Below are 22,158 nucleotides of genomic sequence, written 5' to 3' on the forward strand. Positions count from 1 at the left end.
AACATTCAACAACAGCCATGGAGACCTCAGTGCTCTTTCTGGGTTTGACAACAAAATCCCGACCTCCCGCCTCCCAGATGACTCCTCATCTACTGACTAGAAGGGGAACAGTTTCTCTCTGCCATGTTCTTAGAACAAAGATTTTTGAAAATACTTGCTTCCATCCAGATACAGAGCAGAAAAAATCCCATGAAAATGCTTGTGAAATAAGGGTGTTTTCTTCTCAGATATCCTGGGGGCTGAATAACTTTTCTGAAATATATGAAGACTTGCTTTTTCTTTTAATTTGCACTACTGCATATTTTACTAATGAAAGGAGTGTCACACTAGGTACAAAGCATGGAGCTGGCAAACAGGAGAATCAGTTTCAGTTCTTTCCTTTGTCCTGGCACAGATTCCTTGGCATCACTGATGGTTTGACAAACATTTTCACCAGGATCTGCACCACTTACAGGTGAATGTCTCTTCCAGTGGTTTGTTCCCAGGGCCGTATGTCCCCAGTGACTGTGTTCAGGTTTGCCAGTGTCTGTAGAGCCATCTATGATGTATCATCAGCCAGGGAAGCTGCTCTGAGATCAAGTGGCATGGTTCTTTCTAAGCCAGGTACTTCCTCTTGCTGATTAACCATGTGACTGCACACATGCTCATGCTGGCACAACCACTGGAATGGCACAGGGACAGGAACGAGCAACAGGAGGGGAGGGTGAATCAAGTTCATTGAGATATGTCCTCGTTTTTTTCTTGTGCAATGATAGTAACAGTTATTTGTCATAGAGAAGTGTTAAATCCATGGTAGAAAATAGCAGTTTAACAACTATGCACCTATAAATCTGCTCATTTATATCTTATCAAGCATGTGACTGTGTGCTTGAGTAGATATAGTTCAATAATTACAGATTTTGAATATTTTACTGCCAGCTGTTTGTCCAGATATGAATCAGTTGGTTAGTGAAGTTTTCATTAGGATTTAAGCTCCTTAGACACTCCTGAAAATGTTTTCTTCTATCCTGCTGTCTAATCTGCTGTCAGCATAGCAGAAATACCATTAATTAAGAACTTTATAATCTTCTTCACAGACTGCAGACTGCATTTACCATTGCTTTTCATTGGGCTGAGTCCAGCACTAGTCATCTGGAACATCAGGCCCTGCATGCACAGGAGCAGGACATGCTCAGGCTTCTGTCTAGGAAGGAAGAAATTGTCCTGTAAGAGCAGGGTTATCCTACAAAATCTAGCATTTGACTCCAGCTGTGGACCAGTGTCAGTGACTTAGTAAGACGTGTGGCACTTTATGTGCTACTTTCATTCAAAAAAAAAAGAGCACTGAGAAAACATCCTACATGTCATATCTGTCTTCTGCACTGATAATTTGCCATTAATACATACTGTGTCTGGTGGCAAACTAGAAGATGATGAGTTGGGTGTACTATTCAGTATCCAAATCTAAATGTTTGCTATCTGGAGATTAGCAAATGTGACACCCATCTACAAGAAGGGCCATAAGGAGGATCCAGAGAACTACAGACCTGTCAGCCTGACTAGATCATCTTGAGAGTCATCATGTGACATGTGCAGGACATGTGCAGGTCCAACCACCAAGTGTTTGTGAAAGGCAGGTCCTGCTTAACCAACCTGATCTCCTTCTATGGCAGACTGACCTGCTTAGTGCGTGAGGGAAAAGCTCTGGGTGTCATCTGCCTAGACTTTAGTAAAGCTTTTGACACTGTCTCCCGCAGCATTCTCCTGGAGAAACTGGCTGCCCTGGCCTGGACAGGTGCTCTGTTTGCTGGGTAAAAAACTGGCTGGATGGCTGGGCCCAGAGAGTGATGGTGAGTGGAGTTACATCCAGTTGATGGTTGGTTACAAGTGGTGTTCCCCAGGGCTCAGGATTGGGGACGGTCCTGTTTAACATCTTTATCAATGATCTAGACAAGGGAGTCAAGGACACCTACATTAAGTTTGTAGACAACACCAAGTTGGGTAGGAGCATTGATGTTCTGGAGAGTAGTAAAGCTCTGCAGAGGGATCTGCACTGGCTGGATTGATGGACCAAGGCAAATTGTTTGAGGTTCAACAAAGCAAAGTGCTGGGTCCTGCAAGGCCAATGGCATCCTGACCTGTATCAGAATTAGTGTGACCAGCAGGACCAGGGCAGTGATTGTCCCCCTGTACTCGCCACTGGTGAGGCCGCACCTCAAATCCTGTATTCAGTTCTGGGCCCCTCACTCCAAGAAGGATACTGAGGTGCTGGAGTGTGTCCGGAGAAGGGCAATGGGACTGGTGGAGGGTCTGGAGCACAAGTCTGATGAGGAGTGGCTGAGGGAGCTGGGGTTGTTTAACCTGGAGAAAAAGAGACTCAGGGAGGACTTTCTTACTCTCAACAACTACCTGAAAGGAGGTTGTAGCAAGGTGAGGGTCAGTCTCTAAGTTGACAAGTGATAGATAGACGGGATGAGAGGAAACGGCCTCAAGTTGCATCAAGAGAGGTTTATATTGGATATTAGGTAAATTTCTTCGTGGAAAGTGTTGTCAAGCATTGGAACAGGCTGCTCAGGAAAGTGGTAGAGTCACCATACCTGGAGGTGTTTAAAAGATGTGTAGATGTGGTGCTTATGGACATAGTTTAGTGGTGGAATTGGCAGTTCTGGGTTAACAGTTGGACTTGATGATCTTAAAGGTCTTTTCCAACCTAAATAATTCTATGATTCTAAACATATTATGTGATTTGTGAAGAAGTGTGATTGCTGAACTTCCAGGAAGGCCATGGAAACTAGTAGGTGTGATCTACTGAAGTAATATAAGAAGAGCGTAAAACAAAAGAAACGGTAAGAATATATATGCTATTAAGTTGCACTGTAGTTTGCACTATAGAGACAAACCAAATTCAAATGGCAAAAGAATGTGTCATCAAAGCTCTACTGCTGTTGGGACTGCTAATCCAGAATCTATAGGGTCTGGATAGTCTGAGCCCCACAGTCCCTGCAAGGCAGGACTGCCTCCAGACCCTCAGGGACTGCATGCTATTGCTTGCTTTCTTCTTGGATATCCTATCTGATAGTGCATATCATGCCATTTGAATGTGCCTTTCTTTTTTCTTCTCAGGGAATGGCTTTTACACTTGAAGAAAGGCTGCAGCTGGGAATTCATGGCCTCATTCCTCCTTGTTTCCTGAGCCAAGATGTCCAAGTCCTCCGTGTGATGAAAAACTTTGAAAGCAAATCTAATGATCTAGACAAGTATGTCAAAAATGTCTTATTTCCTCTTCCCTCCACCTTTACTTTTCAATTCCTTAAAGCGTAAAGGAAGACTTGAGGATCCTGCTTCAGGGCACATGTTTCCTTCAGACTCACTTTTTTCCAACTGTCCATACTCTCCAGCAGCAGGAATGTTTATTCTGTCTAGTCCACCTTCATCTCAGTTACATGCCATCCCAGTCCCAAAGCAGAATCACAGAATGATTTGGGTCTGAAGGGACCTTAAAGATCATCTCATTCCAACCCCCCTGCCATGGGCAAGGACATCTTCCACTAGACCAGGTTGTTCAAAGCCCCATCCAACCTGACCTTGAGCATTTCCAGAGACAGGGAATCCTCAGCTTCTCGGGGCAGCCTATGCAAGTGCCTCACCACACTCACAATCAAGAATTTCTTCCTAATATCTAATCTAAACCTACCCTTTTTCTGTTTGAAGCCATTACCCCTTGTCCTATCACTACAGGCCCTGATAAGAAAGTCCCTCTCCACCTTTTCTTTAGGCCCTCTTTAGGTACTGGAAGGCTGCTAAATGGTCTCCCCGGAGCCTTTCCTTTCCAGGCTGAACAACTCCCAGCTCTCTCAGCCTGTCTTCGTAGGAGAGGTGGTCTCCAGCCCTTTGGTCATCTTCGTGACCCTCCTCTGGACCTGCTCCAGCAGGTCCACTGATACTACTTTTTTCTACCACTACATTACTGGAGAGCTCTGGTATACTTTGGGCACAAGTGCACAACAAAAAAGCAGTTCCTGTTCCAGAGCACTGGAGGTAGAGTGAACATATGTGCTGCATTTACCTATCTGTACACTCATCAATGCACTCAACTAAAATACTGGATGGAAGAACACAAAACAAACTGTCAGTGGGTAGGAAAAAACGTAAAAAATGGAAGCAATGATATATATTGACTAATCTTTCTGTTCCTGAGTTTCCATTGCATCCAATATTGTTCATCCAGGTTATTGGTGGAAGATGCTCTTTGATTCCTGCTGTGATGGACAGTAGGGTTTGCATCTCCAAGTCCCTCAGCTGTCATTGATCTGAGGACTGAGGCAACAGGATTCTTAGCCTGTAGAACAATTGCATTGGCTTTTCTGCATCAGAAATACCTGTGTTGATCTTGCAAGTTATATATTGTTGACCTTTTGATGGAAATTCCAACATTCTGAGGTTATGCATAGGTCTGACTTCCAGCCCTACTGAGTCTTCGTGAGCTGTCAGTGAGGATGGTTGGAGCTGATCAGGCCGTCTGGGACATTTTTCTCCGGGTATCTGCTCATGATCTAGCACCAAGGAGTGTCATGACTTGGGAGAACTGAGTATATACTGAGTGAGCCAACAACTGCTTTTTGTGAAACTATTAAAAACCATAAATACTGATACATAACTATTTTATTTTACTTTTAAGGTATATTGTTCTAATGGCCTTGCAAGACAGGAATGAGAAGCTTTTTTACCGAGTGCTGACCTCTGATATCGAGAGATTCATGCCCATTGTTTACACCCCAACGGTTGGGCTGGCATGTCAGCAGTATGGTTTGGCTTTCAGGAGACCTCGGTGAGTGAAGAGACTATGCTTGCCCCTTTTTTTAATTTTATGTGAGTATTTCTTTACGTGGGTGGCTCAAAACATCTAAAACTCAATCTCTCATCAAAAGATGAACCAGCAAGCAACATTGTGTGTGTACATTTGATGATGAGCTGGGGAGTAGAGAATAGCTCTGCCTTCTTCCTATAAACAGAGTGGTTTTGTTCTCAAACAGTGCTGTACAGTCTGTGCAGCTTCAGCTCCAAACAGGTCGCTGAACTTGTGGCTGCACCCATTTCCATCTGCTGTCTCAGGAGCGCTGAGTGCCTTCTGCACTGCTGCCGTTTGAGTAATTGGTGGGGTTTAGATACTTTGTGCTGATTTTGAACTTTTGTATGCACTTCCACAAACCACCTCGCAAGAATCATTGTTGTAGGAGATGATGCTCTGCATTAGTGCCTTCCTGTCTGCTCAGAACACTTACTGTGTAAATTCATGCAACATTAAACACTCTGTACCACATTGGAAGACCCTATTCTACATAATTCTTTTTCGTGATTAATGCTTAGATAAAGCCCTCGTTAGCATTCTGAAATACATTTTAGTCCTAGCCTGGAAATTCAATGCTAAGGTTCAGTTTTCTTTGCTACTTTTTATTTTTTTGTCCTTGAAATGTACCAATTGGCAGATAAACATTTTATTTAGCTTATACCGTTTTCAAAGCACTTTACAAGCATGAGGTTTGACTGCAGTGTCAGCTGAGAATAGTGTTGTTGGTGAGAATAGTGATGTAGGTAGGCAAGTTCTACTAACTGACTCAACAACGTCGCCGGGGGACCGTGAGGCAGACCTCGAAGATGTAAGGACTCTGCAGACAGATAATGAGTAATGTATTATGGATAGTTCTTGGCAAACATGCTTGCTTCCTGCTTGTCATCAAAATTTCTAGTAAAGCCACTGTATTCCTTCACATGAGCTGCTCCTCAGAATTGTTTTTTGGCTTGTGTCTATCCCAGGTAATTGCATTCTGTGCCCTCATATGCAGTTTCTGGATCTGCTGGGCTGTGGTGTAGTTTATCTAGTCAAGCCTTGACCATATCTCCTTTTCCTCCTCAGTGGATATAAGGAAACCAGAGAAGGAATTACTGTTTGTAGGGGGGGACACTTACTACTTCTGGGCGTGAGTGAAAGGTAGCAGGGATAAGAGAGCCCAGACTGTGTCTCCAGGTGTTGAGCTGTAAGCCCTGTCAGGCAGGGAGGAGCACACTGCTGGTTCTCAGCTAATCAATATTCATGCAGCAATTGCTGCTGTACAGCCACTGTGTCTTTGTCTCCAGGCTGCCTTTGCCTTGCAATAGGTTGAAACAATGTTTGGGAGCTGTGCTTCTTTTATTTTCCATTAATTGTTATCTTCAGGAAAGCAGGGATGTCTTTCCATATACTGAACTCTTTCTGCAGCTGTTGCTGTTGGAGAATTTCCCTTCCTGTAACTCACATCTTCCTCATGTTTTAAATCCACAGTATTTTACCAGTATAAGAGAACATCTCTTCTCTTAGTCTGACAGTTTTGCTGCTGAATTTGAGCTGGGGCTGTTTCCAGCCCATGGCTTCTGCAGGAAAGGGCAAATGACCATGCCCTTAGTACACTGGATTTCCTATGATGGAGAGTTTGTTTCCCTGAAGATGTAGAGTGAATTTCAGCCTAGCTTCAGATTTGGTTTTCACCAAGATTGTTTTAGCAGAAGAATGTTTTTATTGCAAAAAGAGCTGTTATATCATGTAAAGTGATGAGATTAAAATGGGAAGCATTAATATGTGCTTTTTTTTCCTAATCTGACTCTTACTGTCATGGAGTATGTATTTTCCTCTCCTGAAGCATATTCCATACATTATGAGTTTGCCTGCAAGATACATAGTTCAAGGTAGGATGCCAACACTTTCCTCTAGAATGACTGGGACCTCCAGATTTGGGGAGCTCAGGAGTTAAGATCTAAGTCTGAAGTTTTAGCTTTTCCCGTGCTATCCTAAGGTGCACTGGCAGTCTGAAAAGCTGATTCTTCTAACCTAATTTTATTTGTATTGGAAGGTTTTTAAAACAAAATGACACTCATGTGTCAATATGTTTCACTGGTGTTTTAGGAAGAACATAGCACCTGGAACTGGAGAGAATGTCCAAGCCATTCAGTTTTGCTCAGCCATCACAGGAAGCCTTATCATTTAATTGTTTGCTAACTGATTATGTTTTATTTTAAATCTGCAATAAAGCTGCCCTATGCAGCCCATTCCAGTACTTAGCTCTCAGATAAATTGAAAGTGTTTTTCCCCTTGTATATAACCTAAATGTTCTTTGCCAACATCACCCTCTTGACAGTAGCATTTTCACAATAGAAGAATGAGATCATGTTGAGCCTGGTGGTTTTCTTGCCTGTAGTTTGTGCTGCACTGTCCTGGTGTTCCCACTCTGGAGTGTCCTGTTTGGCTACATTTCTTCTGAAATACGCTGCAGAAGAGTGAGCACCACTTTGCCACAGAGGACTGGCAGTGTTGAAGAGGTCAGAGCAGTGAGTTTAGTTCTGCTAACACGTCCCAGCATGCCCTTGCCTTTTTTGGCATTATCAGTGGTCTGGTCACAGTAATTCATTTTGTCATCTCCCTGCAAATCTGTTCTTTGAGACAATTACCCCACCAGATATGTGCCACTCTAGAATTGTGCTTAGCATTTCTCCTCGCTACGTGTCCTGCTGTGAACTCTGTCCTGTTGTGTTAGGGTCATTCTCTCCATGGAATCAATGTCTTTTGTCCTCTGGAGTGCTGCAACTCCCAGCCCAACTCTTTGGGCAGCAGAGAGCTGATTTGAATGTTTGCTGTAGCAATTACCTTTTCATCCAAACTGTCACAATTAATGCTGTTAATCAGGGAGGAGAGATGATATATCTCAGTTTTAAAAGCCTGCATATACTCCAACATGGATGGAGGTGCCCATATAGCACAGCTTATGGTGCAGAGGGAAGTCTGCAGAATATTATGCAGCCTGTCTGTGGCCACAACAGCAGCAAGTAGTGACCTGTGGACACAATTAGCTTCTTCCCCATGTTGAGATCTTTCTCAGCCCCATTTTACTGCTTGGCTTTATATTTAAAGGTTGAGCCTGGAGAGATTAAAGTGCAAGTAACTTGCTTACAAAGCAACTCTTGTATAACAGCATCCTTAACCAGTCTGATGATGTCCAGCAGGGCTTCTCTCATCAGAATACATTTATCAGTGTTTGCATGGCTGTGGTTTTTTTTTTCCAGATACTGCTGTTGTAATTGCAGGAGTCGATGCCTCTTTTTCTTTTCTTAGTCTTTACCTACAAACCCTTAAGGGTAGATCTGTTAGCTGCGCTTTTATGGTGCTGGTCTCCAGAGTTCTACTTCCAGGTCAGGACTCCAGCATCCTTCCTGCCAGCAGATTTGTCTGCTCCAAATGGAATCAGACACCTGATGTTCTTTGCTTTCAAAAAGCTGTCCAGCCAGCAGTCTAAAAGCACAGTCTTTCTCTATTTACCAATAGAAAAGAGCTACTAGGAAAAAAACCACAAATATCCAGCACTTCTCATGCTTATCTGTGATACCCACAGTGTCCCCACTTCTGGTAGGCCAGGCAGAGCTCCTGATGCCCCTGGTTCCTGCCTCTGCCTTTCCCAAAGTCCTACTGCTTTTCTCTTCACTAGTTGCTTTAAATTCTTCAGGCAAGATTTTTTCCTTTGGCCTCAGACTTTTTCCTATGTGATGAAGCCTCAAGGATTTAGAATGACCAAAATAGAGGTGGAACTATAAAATTAATAAAAATTACATTAAGACACTGTTGTCCAAGAGCTCTGAAATTTTTGCTGGAAGGTGTCTATGTTGAATACATTTTTCCTATCTTGTTTTCCAGGCAGTTCCCTAGTGAGTTAACAGTATGTGTTTATTCAAAGCCATGCAATAAACATTACAACCTTCAGGCTAAAGTACAGTTTCATTTTGTATTTTGAATTTTTGAAATAAAAAATATAAATTATTGTGTAATTTGTAAGTACAGGTTGAAGTATCAAGCAATAGCACCTCTGTCACAGTTACGATTAAGGACCCTTAATGTCAAAATCTCTCTCCTGTGATCAAAACACATTAAGTAAGCACAAGAGCAGAGTAACCATGTCTAAAGAGAAGTCTTCCTAGGCACGAATCCTTTCTGCAGCAGTGGCCAGCAGCAGGAGGAGTATAGGTCTAGGGTAAGCAAATATGCTCACTTCTTCGGGGCTTGTCAGGTTATGCTCCTCCTCAGTTTGTCTTTCTTGTGGTTGCAGTTTTGTTACAAAAATCAGTTGCTCTGTTTGGCATCACAAGTTCTGGAATGATTGTGAGGGGACTCAGATGTATGCACATTGTCAAAGCCAAATGATATGACTGGAAACAGTGTTCCAAGGTGACAAGACTTGTTTCACATACTGTCTTTTACAAGATATGATGATCAAGGGTGATCCAGACTTAAGGGAGATTTCTTGCAGAGTTGTACAGCTTCGGGTCCTATGGCTGCACATGAGCAACTTTTCAGTCTGTCTCCTGCAATCCATCCCTGGCATCCCTTCACTCTTCCCTCCCACCACCCCTCCCACCGCCTCCAGAGATGTCCATGCAGTGATCTGGTTCAAGGATAAATCTGGGTAGATCCAAGCCCTTTTTGGCCAGACTAGCAGTAATCCAAATAGCCGGTTCACTGCCACCTGCAACAGGAGTTGTGCTAACATGATGAAAGGGATGTGCTGAAGCAGGAGCAAGCTGCTCAAGGCACATGGATGGCAGGTTTGCTTATGTGCAGCAGTGATAACACAACTAGCTTCAAGCAAAGGACAGGTACTAAAGAACTAAGTACTACTGAGGTACTAAGGAACACAGACCTGGGAAGTGTTTTTTTGCTTTTCAAAGCCCAGGCCCCATCAGAAATTTGGTAGAAGGGAAGAATGAAATATAACAGAGCTGGGCTTGCAACATTCTGAGACTTAATGAGGGAAGGAAGGAGAAGTCTTTGTTCTTCAATCCCATTAACAGATAGAGTCACTCTTTCCTTAGGAAATACTTCTGCCACCCAAGCTTTCAGACCGTGGTTGAGAGTCTTTTTTGCTTTAGAGTAAGAATATAAAGGCCTCTACAAAGAAAAGTTCATGGTAATATTTTGATCCTTTTTTCCCTTTTTTTTGCTTCTTTTTTTCATGTAGTATGAAATGTATGTAGTTAATATCATGGGGGCCCTTATGCAGCACAGGACTGAACATGTGCAATGCTATTTAAAAGGTATGTTTTAAGCCTGAGGATCTCTTTTAATTGTGAGTGTCTTTGAAAGAGACTATACTTTTTCACAAAGAGAAAGCAGAGTGGAAACTTATCTGAGGGCGTAGAATCAGGGGTTTATTTCTTCTGTGATAGGGAGGGATAGTTTATTACAGTGGCATAAGACCACAGTCTCTCGAGACACTGGTTAATTCATGAACATACTGAAATTTGAAAGTATAAAGTTGTCAGCTGCTCCTCAAAAGCTTTTGGCATCCCTTGATAGCAGGAGTGGAAGAGGTTGGTGTATCAACATTGGGGGGAAGTTATGAGGACAGAAGAAACTTGCCTAAGTTCGCTCTTTTTTTCTAGAAACGTAAATATCCTTGAGGACTGCTTGCAGAACAATGCCAAACATGTTGGGATTAAGCTGAACCTGGAGAATGAAAGTTAACAGGATGCAGATGGTGTGAAAATTAAATCTGACAGAATAATGATCTGTGTCTCTGATGAAAAATGAGTAAATGAAACATCAGTCAATCTACAGAATTGTCTTGTCAGCAGGTCTGGCTCTTCTGAGTGGCTTTTTTTAATGGTGTTGTGCAGTCTGAGCAGCAGGAGGAAAAGTTCCTGACATTTCTAGACACTTTAAGCCCAAACAAAATGGAAGTAGAAAAAGATGTAAATCCCACAGAGTTGTCCCTAACCACAGAATTATCTGCACTCCCTCTTCTATAAAACAGTGGAGACCAGAAGTGAGTGAGAAGACTGGGGTTTGGATTATTGTCCTGAAAAGTTCTTTTGAAACCCCTTTAGGCAATCTCTACTTCTTATAAAAACACTGGTTGTCACAACTTCTCTTCTTGCCACCAGCCTGGTTCAACTTTCTTTCAGAGGCAGCTGAAATCAGTGTATGAGAAGATGAATGTGTTTAACAGTGTGTTTAGGTAACTGCCACAAACAGACTAGTCTTGTAGCAGACTGAAGGGGAGGGGATGTCTGTGGAAAGTCTCATGGAGGCCGTGTGTAGTCAAGAAACCTTGAAGAGGTTGGCAGAAGGTATAGGTGCGAGACAGTCCTTAGTATGAGACAAGATTATTGAAAGACCATGGTTGGAGTAGGTGAAGAGAAAGCATTTAGTGCAGAGGGAGACCAGGGCTGCTGAAAATGGCTCAGATTGTGTGGAACTTCTTCTGAGAGGTGAGAGTTCAGAGGTTCCCCCTGTGCTCACCCCACTTTTTCCAGGCATGTCTTTTCAGCATGCTGTACCCCCATCCTTGTTCTGTCTCTGTTCCCTCTTTGGTGAAGTGTTTCTCAAAATGAGGAGAGGAGGACAGATTGGCTTCTGGGCATACAGAGAGAACAGCTGGTGTATCAGTCCTGGTCTGAGGCTTCATGGAGGCTGAGGAATGGGATGGACACTGTTGATGTTGGGAGGCCCTACCACAGTTATTACATCACAATGGGAGTGAAAAAGGACTCTGATTTTTTTAGTTAGAAAAACAGTCTTATTCTGTATCTCCAGTCTTCTCTCTCTCTCTTCCTTCTTATACCAAGAAAAATATGTGTGCAGGAGCTCTAACAACCACAAGAAACTTCCATGGGCATGAGGTAAAATTTCAGAAGTTAACAGCAAATCTCGTGTTAATTTATGAAGGTCAGGCTTTCTGCTGCTGTCAGAGGTAATTTAGATTTAAGTCTGTTGAAATTCTTTGATTTACCAGGAGAAGCTCAAAGGAAAAGGTGGAGTGGCCAAACGAAAGAGATTGACCTGGTGAAGGAAATACAAGAGGATGTGTTTTCCGTTGATCTGGCATAAATCTATGCTGCTGCCACAAGAAACAACCCCACCTCAAACAAAAAATGCCAAAGACAGGGAGGAGGGAAGAGAATTATTTAAAATAATGAATACCAGGATGTAAATTGGAGGGGAAATGATGCTGACTATCATGAAAACCTTGAACAGCAGTATCCATTGGGCTGTGGAGTATCTGTGGACTGTGCTTTGTGACTTAGAGACATTTTTTATGAGGAATAATCCTCTTTTAACAGTTTAGTTCATTTATCATTTATATTAATAAATTATACATTTTTATTATAGAATTTATATTGACTTTTATATGCCACTGCAAAGTGACTGAGATGCAGCTCATGTTGCTGTGTAATGGCTGTGTCAGAGCTAGCAAGCTTGCACCCTTATGCTCAGGGAATTTGTTTCTGAAAGAGAGGAGATGGGCTACTTTAAGAGCTGCTTTGCATTTTCCAAATTCTTCCCCAACAGGTCTGCATCAAGTGAGGGCTTCTGTGCTTTGTCACTGTAATTCTTATATTCCTTAGGTTTTGCTGTGTTTGGGTGTTGTTTCTGGAGAACTCTGTGTGCAAGCACATTGTTTGAACATTTTGACAAGTCAAGCCACATACATTAGTACAGAGGTGGGCCCACATGAGCCTTGGGAAGTTCAACAAGGTCAAGTGCACAGTCCTGCACTGGAACAGGGCAATCCCAAGCACCAAAACAGGCTGGGCAAAGGGTGGATTGAGAGCAGCCCTGGCAAAAAGGACTTGAGGGGGTTGGTCGAACCATAATATGTGCACTCGCAGCCCAGAAAGTCAGTCATATCCTGGGCTGCGTCAAAAGCAGCATGACCAGCAGGTTGAGGGAGGTGTTTCTGCCTCTCTGATCTGGTGAGACTTCACCTAGAGTGCTGCATCCAGCTCTGAGCGCCCCATCATAAAGATGTTGGATAGAGTGTCCAGAGGAGGCCACGAAGATTCTCAGATGGATGGAGCACCTCTCCTATGAAGACAGGCTGAGAGTTGTTCAGCCTGCAGAAGTGGAGGTTCCAAGGAGACCTTATAGCATCTTCTAGTAACCTAAAGGAGTCTACAAGAGAGCAGGATAGGAACTTTCTGCAGGGGCACGGAGTGATAGGATAGGGAGCGATGCTTTTGAAATGAAAGAGGGTAGGTTTAGATTAGATATAAGAAGCTTTTGACTGTGAGAATGGTGAGCCACTGGCAGAGTTACCTTGAGAAGTTGCGGATGCCCCATCCCTGTGAATGTTCAAGACCAGGTTGGATGGGACTCTGAGAAGCCTGGTGTAGTGGAAGGTGTCCTTTCCCACGGCAAGGGGGTTTGGTCTAGATGATGTTTAAGGTCCCTCCAGCCCAAACCATTCTGTGATCCTATGATTCTATAACATGATTGTAGAAGACTTCCTTTAAAAGCTGATGGTATTTTCTGTATTCGCTGCAATTTATGGCAAAAGTTATATTTTTTTAATTAGGTGAGTTCGCTAAGAGTGTGCCAAGTTATATTTAATTTATCTGAAAGCTGATTGCTCTGGTATTGTCAAAATAATCTCTCTTTTCTTTGTCAAACTTTGTCCTACTTGTGTGTTCATTCTTGGGGATCCCTGCAGTGCACTTTTTAAAAGTGAAGGTGTGGATCTTGGAAGAATTTACACAGTGCAGGAAGGAAATATATTCAGATTTAACTTTGCGGGGATTTTTGATCCCACCTTAACCTCTGTACTATCAAGTCAAACACAATACATTATGTGCTTAGCAGTGAAAACAGATAAGGGCTCCTTGTTCAATATCAACTGAGCAACAGCACTAATTGCCCATCTCAGCTTGTTTCTCTTTGTAGCTCTGATTACTGAGATACTGCCAGGATTTAACACACAGACAGGTTTAGGGCTAAACCTCGAAAAAGGCAGAGGAAAATCAAGGCTCAGTCAGATTTTCCTACACTTAAAGTTGTTTTTGAACAAAGGATTTCAAGCCCCTTGAGCATGATGAGCTTAAATGCACCAAAGGATACTGAATTTGGGAAATGCCCACACTTGCTCATTAGTGGAACCCCTGGATGGTGGGAACTTACGTCTCACCTCGAAGCCTGGTCTTTACCCATCTGCATCTGTAAATTTATGTGTGGGTGACAGAAGACAGTCTGGTTTCTCCCTCTACCTTCTGTACATCAGCTAGAAGGGAGCTCTGGGTGCTGAGGGTAAGTCAGTCAGACTCCATGCTGCAAACCTGCTTGGGCTCTTACCCAGCCCTTGGCTCCAGCAGCTCAGTACTTACATAAATAGACCTTCTCAGAGGCCCTCCTAAACATGAGTATCAAAACACCACTACTGAAAAGGACACTGGAAAAATTCAGTTTGTTAAGTTTTAAAATACAGGGAGAATTTAACGCCTAAATTATGCTATGACGTGACAGTTCTCTGGTTCAACCAGAGAATGCAGTCCTGAGAATATAGTAGGGACAAGCAGCTCATGACAAGCCAAGAGCAACATGGGTCTGTTTACCTCCTTCCTTAATGCTAGAATGTGGATAGCAGAGATCCATGGGGGACCTGATTACAGCCCTCTGTATTTTGAGATTGCTGCATAATGACCAATAACAGTGCTTACTGAGCTGGTCTTTCTTCATCAACTCTGCCCTGGAGAGGAAGAAAGGACTATTTATTCTTTAGGCTGTTTCCTGACTAGCAAAACCAATAAATCCAGGATTCCTCCTGATTTCTGTCCACTGTCCCCTAGCACTTGATATTTATGACAGCTTCTGTTCCCTTCCACATCTCCTTCATCCCTTTTCCATATCCACCTGTTCTGCGTCATAGCCACCCGTACCAGCTTGTGCTTCTCCCCTTCCCTCACCTGTTCCTTAGGGAGCAGCGAGCACAGCTTTCAGTTCTCTGCTTGCTGTCCCCTCAGATATCCTACCTGTACCTTTTTGATCCTGCACCATAACCATTCCTTTTTTTCATTTAGTTCCCTCTACAGTCACCTTTTTCCTCCTTTTCTCTGTGTTCTGCTTCGTCCTGCAGCCCAGGAAAGCTCTGATGCTTTGCTAGGGCTGAGCTAGTGAGGCCTTAGTAGGTACTGGGTGGGAAGCAGCACATGTGGGGTGTACTACAAGCTGTCATTTTGGCCAACTGTCAGAATAATTATCAGAGGAAGGTGTGTGTTCCTCTCCACAGAGTGATGGGGACATGAACACCTTTATCTTTTTATCTCAAGAGTAATTTTCATAAAAGGGTGTAAGAACAAACATCTTTGAGACCTTTGCTTTTCTGATAAATTTGTTGAAATGAGCCTGCAGGAGAGAGAGGACAAAGTGTTATTGTTATAATCGCCCTTTTCCTGGCAAAAAAAAAAAAAACTACTAAAATTAGTACCTGCTAAATGAGGAGATAGATCCAAAAGCTTTATTTTAGGCTCTGATCTGCTGTGGCAGGGTTTGGAGTATACCAAAGCATGAGGAGGACTACAGCTTGCACTGAAGCCTGTGTGCACTGCTCTCTGCGTTTGGGTGCAATTGCTTGTATGTACTCATTCAGATCTCCCTGTTCTTTGGCAGTTTCCTACAGCTTAGCAGCTTGCCATCCCTTGGAATCATGGATATTTCCCTGTGTAGGTTTGTGGGGTTTGTGTGGATAATGTATCTTTCATTATTGTACCTTGAAGCCTGCATCTTCTGGATTCCACATTGAATTTTGGGTTTCCTGCCTAAAATGTATGATGAAAACACTAAGGAAATTTATAGTAGTAATGCTATCATTCACCTTGCAGATCATTTGAAATTAAATCTTTTAGTGTACTTAAATTATAGATATATTGCCTTATAAATCTCTGTACAGATATCATTAATAGTTGATTGTGCTTGGTTTCTATTTTTTCATCAGTACCTCAGGGTACTGTTCAGCATCCTACAATTTACAAAGAAAATTATCTAAAACAACAAAAAGTTCTTGGCTTTTATTATAAACAAATCTGCAAAATATAGCTGATGAATCACCACAGAGATTTTGTCCAATCTGATGATTAATTGTACTGTATTTAGACAAATCAGTGCATGCTAGCACATACTGTCTCTCCAAAGCCTGTAGCCCACAGGCATTTGTAATCTCAAGCTCCCTAAAACAGCCAAGCAATTTCAAAGTTTATTTTGTTATTCTGAAGCTTTTTGTCTTGTTCTGGCAGAGACCAGAAGAAAAAAAAATCAACAGTGGGGGTACAGCTGGTGGAAATGTCTCTAAAGACTCGTATTGCTCAACCTGTAAATTTTGTGTATGATTTTTGAAAGTGTATTTAAATAAATCCAAATGTAGGGCTTTACTGTAAGCACATTTTATTGCATCTCTAGCACAGGCTGACCTGTAATCCAGAGAAGGGTTCTCCAGCCTGTTCTCTGGCACAGCAGTGAGAATCTTCTGTGGTTAGTGTGCAATAAAAGCCGAGTCCATCAGCTGATCCCTCCCTCGCGTGTGTCCCTTTTGCAGCCTTGGACAGACAAAATACATACCAGTCAGCTGGGCTAGGGGCATAATCCAGCCAGACTGCAAAGAGCACAGTGGCATGCAGCACCAGTCAGCATCCTTCCACACCAGCAAGCCAACTTGTTTCTTAATTTCCTGAGTGTTAAAATAATTTTGATATATGCATTTCAACATTACTCTGAGACAGTCTTGCTCGTGGTTTTCCAAGAGCATCATGCCTTTCTATAAGGCAGTGGCTGTGATCAGAAGGTCAACTTGTGCCATACCTGTCAGAACTGTTTTCTGTCCAACCTTATACCTCACTGTAGGTTTCTGACTGCTGTCTCACAACTTTTTTATGGCTGTTCAACAGCAGCCTGGTGCAGGCTGTGATGCTGGCAAAAATCTGACTCATCTCTTTTGTTTGTTGCTTTTTTAAGCCATGTTTTCCCACTGACTTCCTGTGTCTTCTAAGGGAAGTCCAGGCCCTATTAAGTTAAAACACTCAAGGACTTTTCTGTGCACAGAATTTCCTCACCTTCAGGTTGCAAGTGGAGACGCTTAACCCTTGTCCTGAACATTTTTGTTCTGAGAATGAGCAATTCCTATCCAGATGAAAACACTGACTCATGATGCCTGCTTGTCTGATACAAGTATTGGGAATATGTGCACTTCCTTAAATGCTAACTCACCTAATACTTTTTATCATCTCCTCACTTATGGAACAAGTTCCCCTGATAGCACCCAACAAGAAATTAATAAGTGCAAAGAAAATTAAGTAACAAAGCCTGACTTTTGTTGCCATATTCATGGTCTAGTCCTGCAATTCACTCCATACTGGTATGGCAGCACACACACGAGGAGCCGGATTCCTTGGAAGGACCATTTGATGGCTGAATGAGAAGCAGTGTGTAAGTATCTAGAGAATCAGGGACCTCAACTACTATTTTAATCTGCTTCCCTTCATCAGTTCCTCTTCTCAGGAACAAGTAATTATGTAAGGCAAAGCCTGGTAGCCCATTAAAGAAGACATCTCTTTTCTGAGATCCAATAAACGGTGGACTGATCGCTGTGCAAAAAGCACATGGAGTTTGCAATTGAGGTTTATTTGTGTTCATCATGCTATATACCAATCCCTGAGCAAGCCTGACCATTGCAGTGTGAGTAAATAGTGAATAATGCTGCAAATACATTCCTCCTTACTGGAGAAGTATCTCTTTCTCCAGGGAAAAGTCCTTTTGGAGGACTGAGGAAGAAAAAGAAGGATGAAGCTGCAATAGTTGAGTTGGGAGGACTGTGTTTTTCAATTCCTGTAATTTCAGGAGATTTTGAGGTCCTTCTAGTGGTGTCTCTTTCCTCCACAGGGACATAAATATACAATAATTTTATATCTCAGCTATTAAGGGAAGTTTTTGTGAAGCAAAGATTGGCATCCTCATCCTTTCGCTTCATGCTACTGTACATATCAGTGATCCAGTGTCATCATCTGTTCTTCTCTTTCATGGCTTTTGACCAGTGTGATGTAAAGTTGGTAGGTATAATTGCTGACTTTTACTGACATATGGTAAGTATAAAGAGGCCATTAATTGTATAACTATAAATAGGGAACTGAAGTTACGGGAGTGCTGCCCAAATCCACAGCACAGGCCAAGACTGCAAGAAGAGCATAGCATTAGCCAAATACTTTATGGGGCTTGATAAAGCAAAGACATTGATTGCGTTTGATTGCATTGAATTTCTGTTTGATTTCATGTCAGAGGCAGCCGTGGGCTAGAAAAGTGAGTCAAGACCACACCAGGAGGGTTGCAAACACAGCCACAGAAGCACTGGTAATTGCCAAGGAAAAGTGATTAGGAGAGGGGGGGAGACTTTGAGTAGGAGAGAATTGAGGAGATTTGGATATGTGAGGAAAGAAGTTGCATAATGTTTTTCACTCCCCTCTGTGCTTTGGGAAATGAACATTCCCTGTAAATAAACAATAGCACTTTAGAGATAGCACTGCTGGCTTCACTGTTTTTTGTAATGGGAGGTACCTCACAGGTTAGTATTGCTGACCAGGAATATCTGGTGCACACTACTTAGCCTTTTTAAAGAAGTAACTGCTTATTGAATGAAAGGATTAAAGAATAATTCTGTTTCCTAATATCTGAGATATTAAACTAATTCCTTCCCAAATGTCTAAAAGAATCATGGAATGGTTTGAGTTGGAAGGGGCCTTAAAGATCATCTAGTTCCAACCCCCCTGCCATAGGTTAGGACACCTTTCACTAGATCAAGTTACTCAAAGCCACATCCAACCTGGCCTTGAACACTTTCAGGAATGGGGAGTCCCCAGACTCTCTGGGCAAACTGTTCCAGTGCCTCACCAACCTCACAGTAGCAAATTTCTTTCTAATATCTAATCTAAACCTGCATTCTGTCAGTTTAAAGCCATTATCCCTTGTCCTATCACTACATGTCCTTATAAAAAAATATTAATGTTATTCTAAAAAGGTATCACCAGTATCTAGCACCACTTCCTCTGGGCATCAAATGTGCCATGTTTTCCTTGTCTCCAAACTCTTTCTAAAGTGAACCTTGCAGTTAAGGGATTGTCTTCATCGTGAGACTTTCAGAAGTTCATCAGGATGGCCAAGATCTAATCAGTACTGAGAACCAGAGCAGGATTCTTCTCATGGCTCACATGGTACATTGTGTAGCTTTAGTATTCCTGAAATACTTCTGTAAAGACAGTCAGGACAACACCAGAAAAGATGATGTCCCTGGCTTAGGGATGAGAAAAGGTCTTGTATAGTTTGGGTGAATATACTCAAGCCCTTTGATGGGTTCTGCAGTGACCTGCAGTTTGATGGATCCTGCAGGCCAGTTCGGGGAGCCTGACTGGACTGCCTGACATCCACACAGAAATAGTGCCTCAGTGACAAATTAAGAAGCTATAACTGTCCTTGAAGTTTCCTACAGATGTACTCAGTGGCACAATAACATCTAGTCTGACTTCCACCTTAAAAGATACAGTGAAACTTGTGATGTTGTTGAACTGAATGTGAGACTGCAGCTCTGAAACCCTAATGGATGCAGATTGAAGCACTCCCCACTCTTAATTACCCCCACAAAGCTAACAGCTCTCTGAAGGTTACTATTTAACCAGAAATAGTGATACAGTGTCTATATTCTGACTTGAAATTGCTGGGGCAGTTAATTTTTACTAAGCTCTATTTCTTGTCTTTTTGTCCCCGTGCATGACTGAACCCATGTAGAATGGCAGGTTCCTGGGCACAGGTGAGTTTTCTGGTCTGGAAAAACAGGTTGTGTCTCTACTCCACACAATGCCCATGTTACATGACTTGATCAAAATTACTTATATTTTTAGCATTTTATTTTAATTGAATCGTTGTTATTGAGTCCCAAGGAAACTAAAGGAAAACTGCTTCATTTCTTTTTGTTTCTTTGAAGCAATTTATCAACTGCAATCCCGAGAGAGATCAAGAAGGCATGATGATAAAGGCAGAATCTGTTGCTGAGGTTTCATTCCTCTTTCAGAATGTTGAGGCTGCATCTTTTCTGCAGAAAAATCAAGTTAATTCATTTTGTTGCCACTTGAATGTTTCTTATTTACTACTGGTCCACACAGACCAACTTGTAGTATTCAGAGCTCTACCTTGCTGTTCTCAAAGGCACAAATAATCTTTTGCTCCTGTTACCTTTCTTATAATCAGAGAATCATAGAATCATTTGGGTTGGAAAAGATGTTAGGGAACCTTTAGTCCAAGCCCCCTGCCATTGGCAGGGACACCTTCCACTAGACCAACTTGCTCAAGGCCATCCAGCCTGGGCTTGAACACCTGCAGGGATGAGGCATCAATAGGTTCTCTGAGAAACTTGCTCCAGTGCCTCACCACCCTCATAATAAAGAATCTGTGTATCCTTGAGAGAAACCTGACTGCTACTCTTCCCTGTTCAGTCATCAGCAAAACTTTTGCTGAGTTAAGTTTGTGGATCTTGTCTGTTCCTTCTGCCTGCCTTGCAGAAGGGATTTTAGGAAAGATTAACCTTCTGCCAATTTGAGGCATGTTATTTTGACAAGTTGGCCAACTCATCTCTGTGGGTAATGGTTGTTGTCAGGAGGGAGAGCACCGCTCTCCTGGTGATCATACGAAAGGAGGACATGCCTGTGACCCCTGACTCTGAAGTCTGACATGTGTCTACCTCTCTTTGCATCTTAAAAACACTGTGAAATCGCTCAACTGCTTGTCAGAATTGGTTCACTGCATACTCACTCTGCAAAGGGACTTCCAGCTCACCACTACCAGGATCCCCTTCTGAATGCTTGAACACCTAATGGGAGTCCACAGAGCCTCAGCCAGGTTCAGGAATGCTTCAGCTGGATGCCTAAAGGCATTGGAAACTTTTGTGTTTTATTGAAACTGGGCCCTTGGCTCTTGGATTCAGCCTTAGTGAAATAAGAGGCTTGCTTAGATACGTGCCCACTTCGTGATGTGGTTGTGTCAGTGAGAGGTCACTTTCCCCAGATGGTTCACCATTTCTGCTCCTGAAGGATTCCCTTTCAAAGCTGGTAGTGCCATTAGGCTGTTAATTGTTAGTCCAAATTAAGCCATCTGATTTTGCCTGAAGGAAAGTAAGGAGAAATTAACATCAAATACATAATATTAAGGGAAGGAATGCAAATTCTGACAGGGGTGTCTACCCATGCTTGGCTTTCAGTCACCAACCTAGTTATCTAAGCCAAGCCAATGACAGCTGTGTAAGCTAAGGAGTATAGTGAGAGCAGTCATCAGATTTTGGAAGGTCCAGGCTAAAGTCTCTCTACTGGCATATCTGGAGCAGGGGTTGGAGAGCAGCCCACTGCCCTCCTCATACAAGGTCAGAGTCAGGGGGCCATGGGTATCTGCTCTCTCCACTTTGTATGAACCAGCTCACCCTTCCATTGAGCCACAGGACCAGCGGTGGGTGAACAATTGGGTTCAGCTTCTGCTGTGAGCAGAGGATGTCTTTCAAAGGTTAAATAGCTGGTGGACTCCCTTCAGTACTGAAGAGATGTGAATATATGAGGCACATGGCTAGACACTTAGGTAATAAGTGTCTTTATTATGTATTTAAAAAGTTAACTCCCCAAATCTTCGTTCGCGAAGCCTAGCCATGATGAAAAAGTTAACTTAAAACAATACCATTCTTTTTAAAAGCATATCACAACTTCAATTATTTGCAACGTTGTTTCTAATTTATACTTTTCATTCCTAGTTAGTAACTGCTTTCTAAATGTAGATGGCAGCAGTACAGTACTCCCTTTTTATGAAGATTGACATCTGTGAATACTGCCTTTGAGACAGGCCATGTGTATGTGATTAGTTCGTTGGTTACTGGCACAGTGTTAAAGAATTATGCTGAATAAATGAACCATTACTTTCCCTTTTTTGCCTTTCTGATCTGTCTGTGTGATTGTGACTTGATCAGTGTTGAAGTCAGCACTTTTATTTTCTCTTCTTTTGGAAGTAAAGGGCATTTTCATTAAGAATCCCTCAGTTGACTGTGGGAAGATATCTGCCCCCTAGAAGAGTCATGTGAGATAAGCCCTTGCCAGAGTGAGTAGCCCAATTATATTTGATTATCCATCACTCTTATGGACTTACAATGGAGGTTATTTTCAAGCTTCTTTTACCTAATATTTCACATTAGAACCCCAAATTGTGACCAGATATGAACTTTCCAGGGCTGAGCAATAGTGACAGATATAAGCAGCAAAAATTCATCTTTGTGTTGTTCCAAGTGTTACTAGTTGCTGGCACAGCTCCTGCTTTTGTGAGTA

The 22,158-nt window shown here is 42.5% G+C and overlaps 1 protein-coding gene across 4 annotated transcripts in view; it reads left to right on the forward strand.

Annotated features, from left to right (window-relative positions):
* Window positions 1–22,158, forward strand: part of ME3 (malic enzyme 3) — a 118,325-nt gene that overhangs the window by 61,573 nt on the left and 34,594 nt on the right. For all 4 annotated transcript variants that reach the window (XM_032679959.1, XM_032679958.1, XM_032679962.1 and 1 more), the window contains exons 2-3: window positions 3,103–3,236; window positions 4,658–4,807. In XM_032679959.1, coding sequence (XP_032535850.1) covers window positions 3,103–3,236; window positions 4,658–4,807 — 284 coding nt within the window. The remainder of the gene's footprint in view (window positions 1–3,102; window positions 3,237–4,657; window positions 4,808–22,158) is intronic.

This window comes from Chiroxiphia lanceolata, chromosome 2, assembly GCF_009829145.1.
Source record: "Chiroxiphia lanceolata isolate bChiLan1 chromosome 2, bChiLan1.pri, whole genome shotgun sequence".
Taxonomy (NCBI): Eukaryota; Metazoa; Chordata; class Aves; order Passeriformes; family Pipridae; genus Chiroxiphia; species Chiroxiphia lanceolata.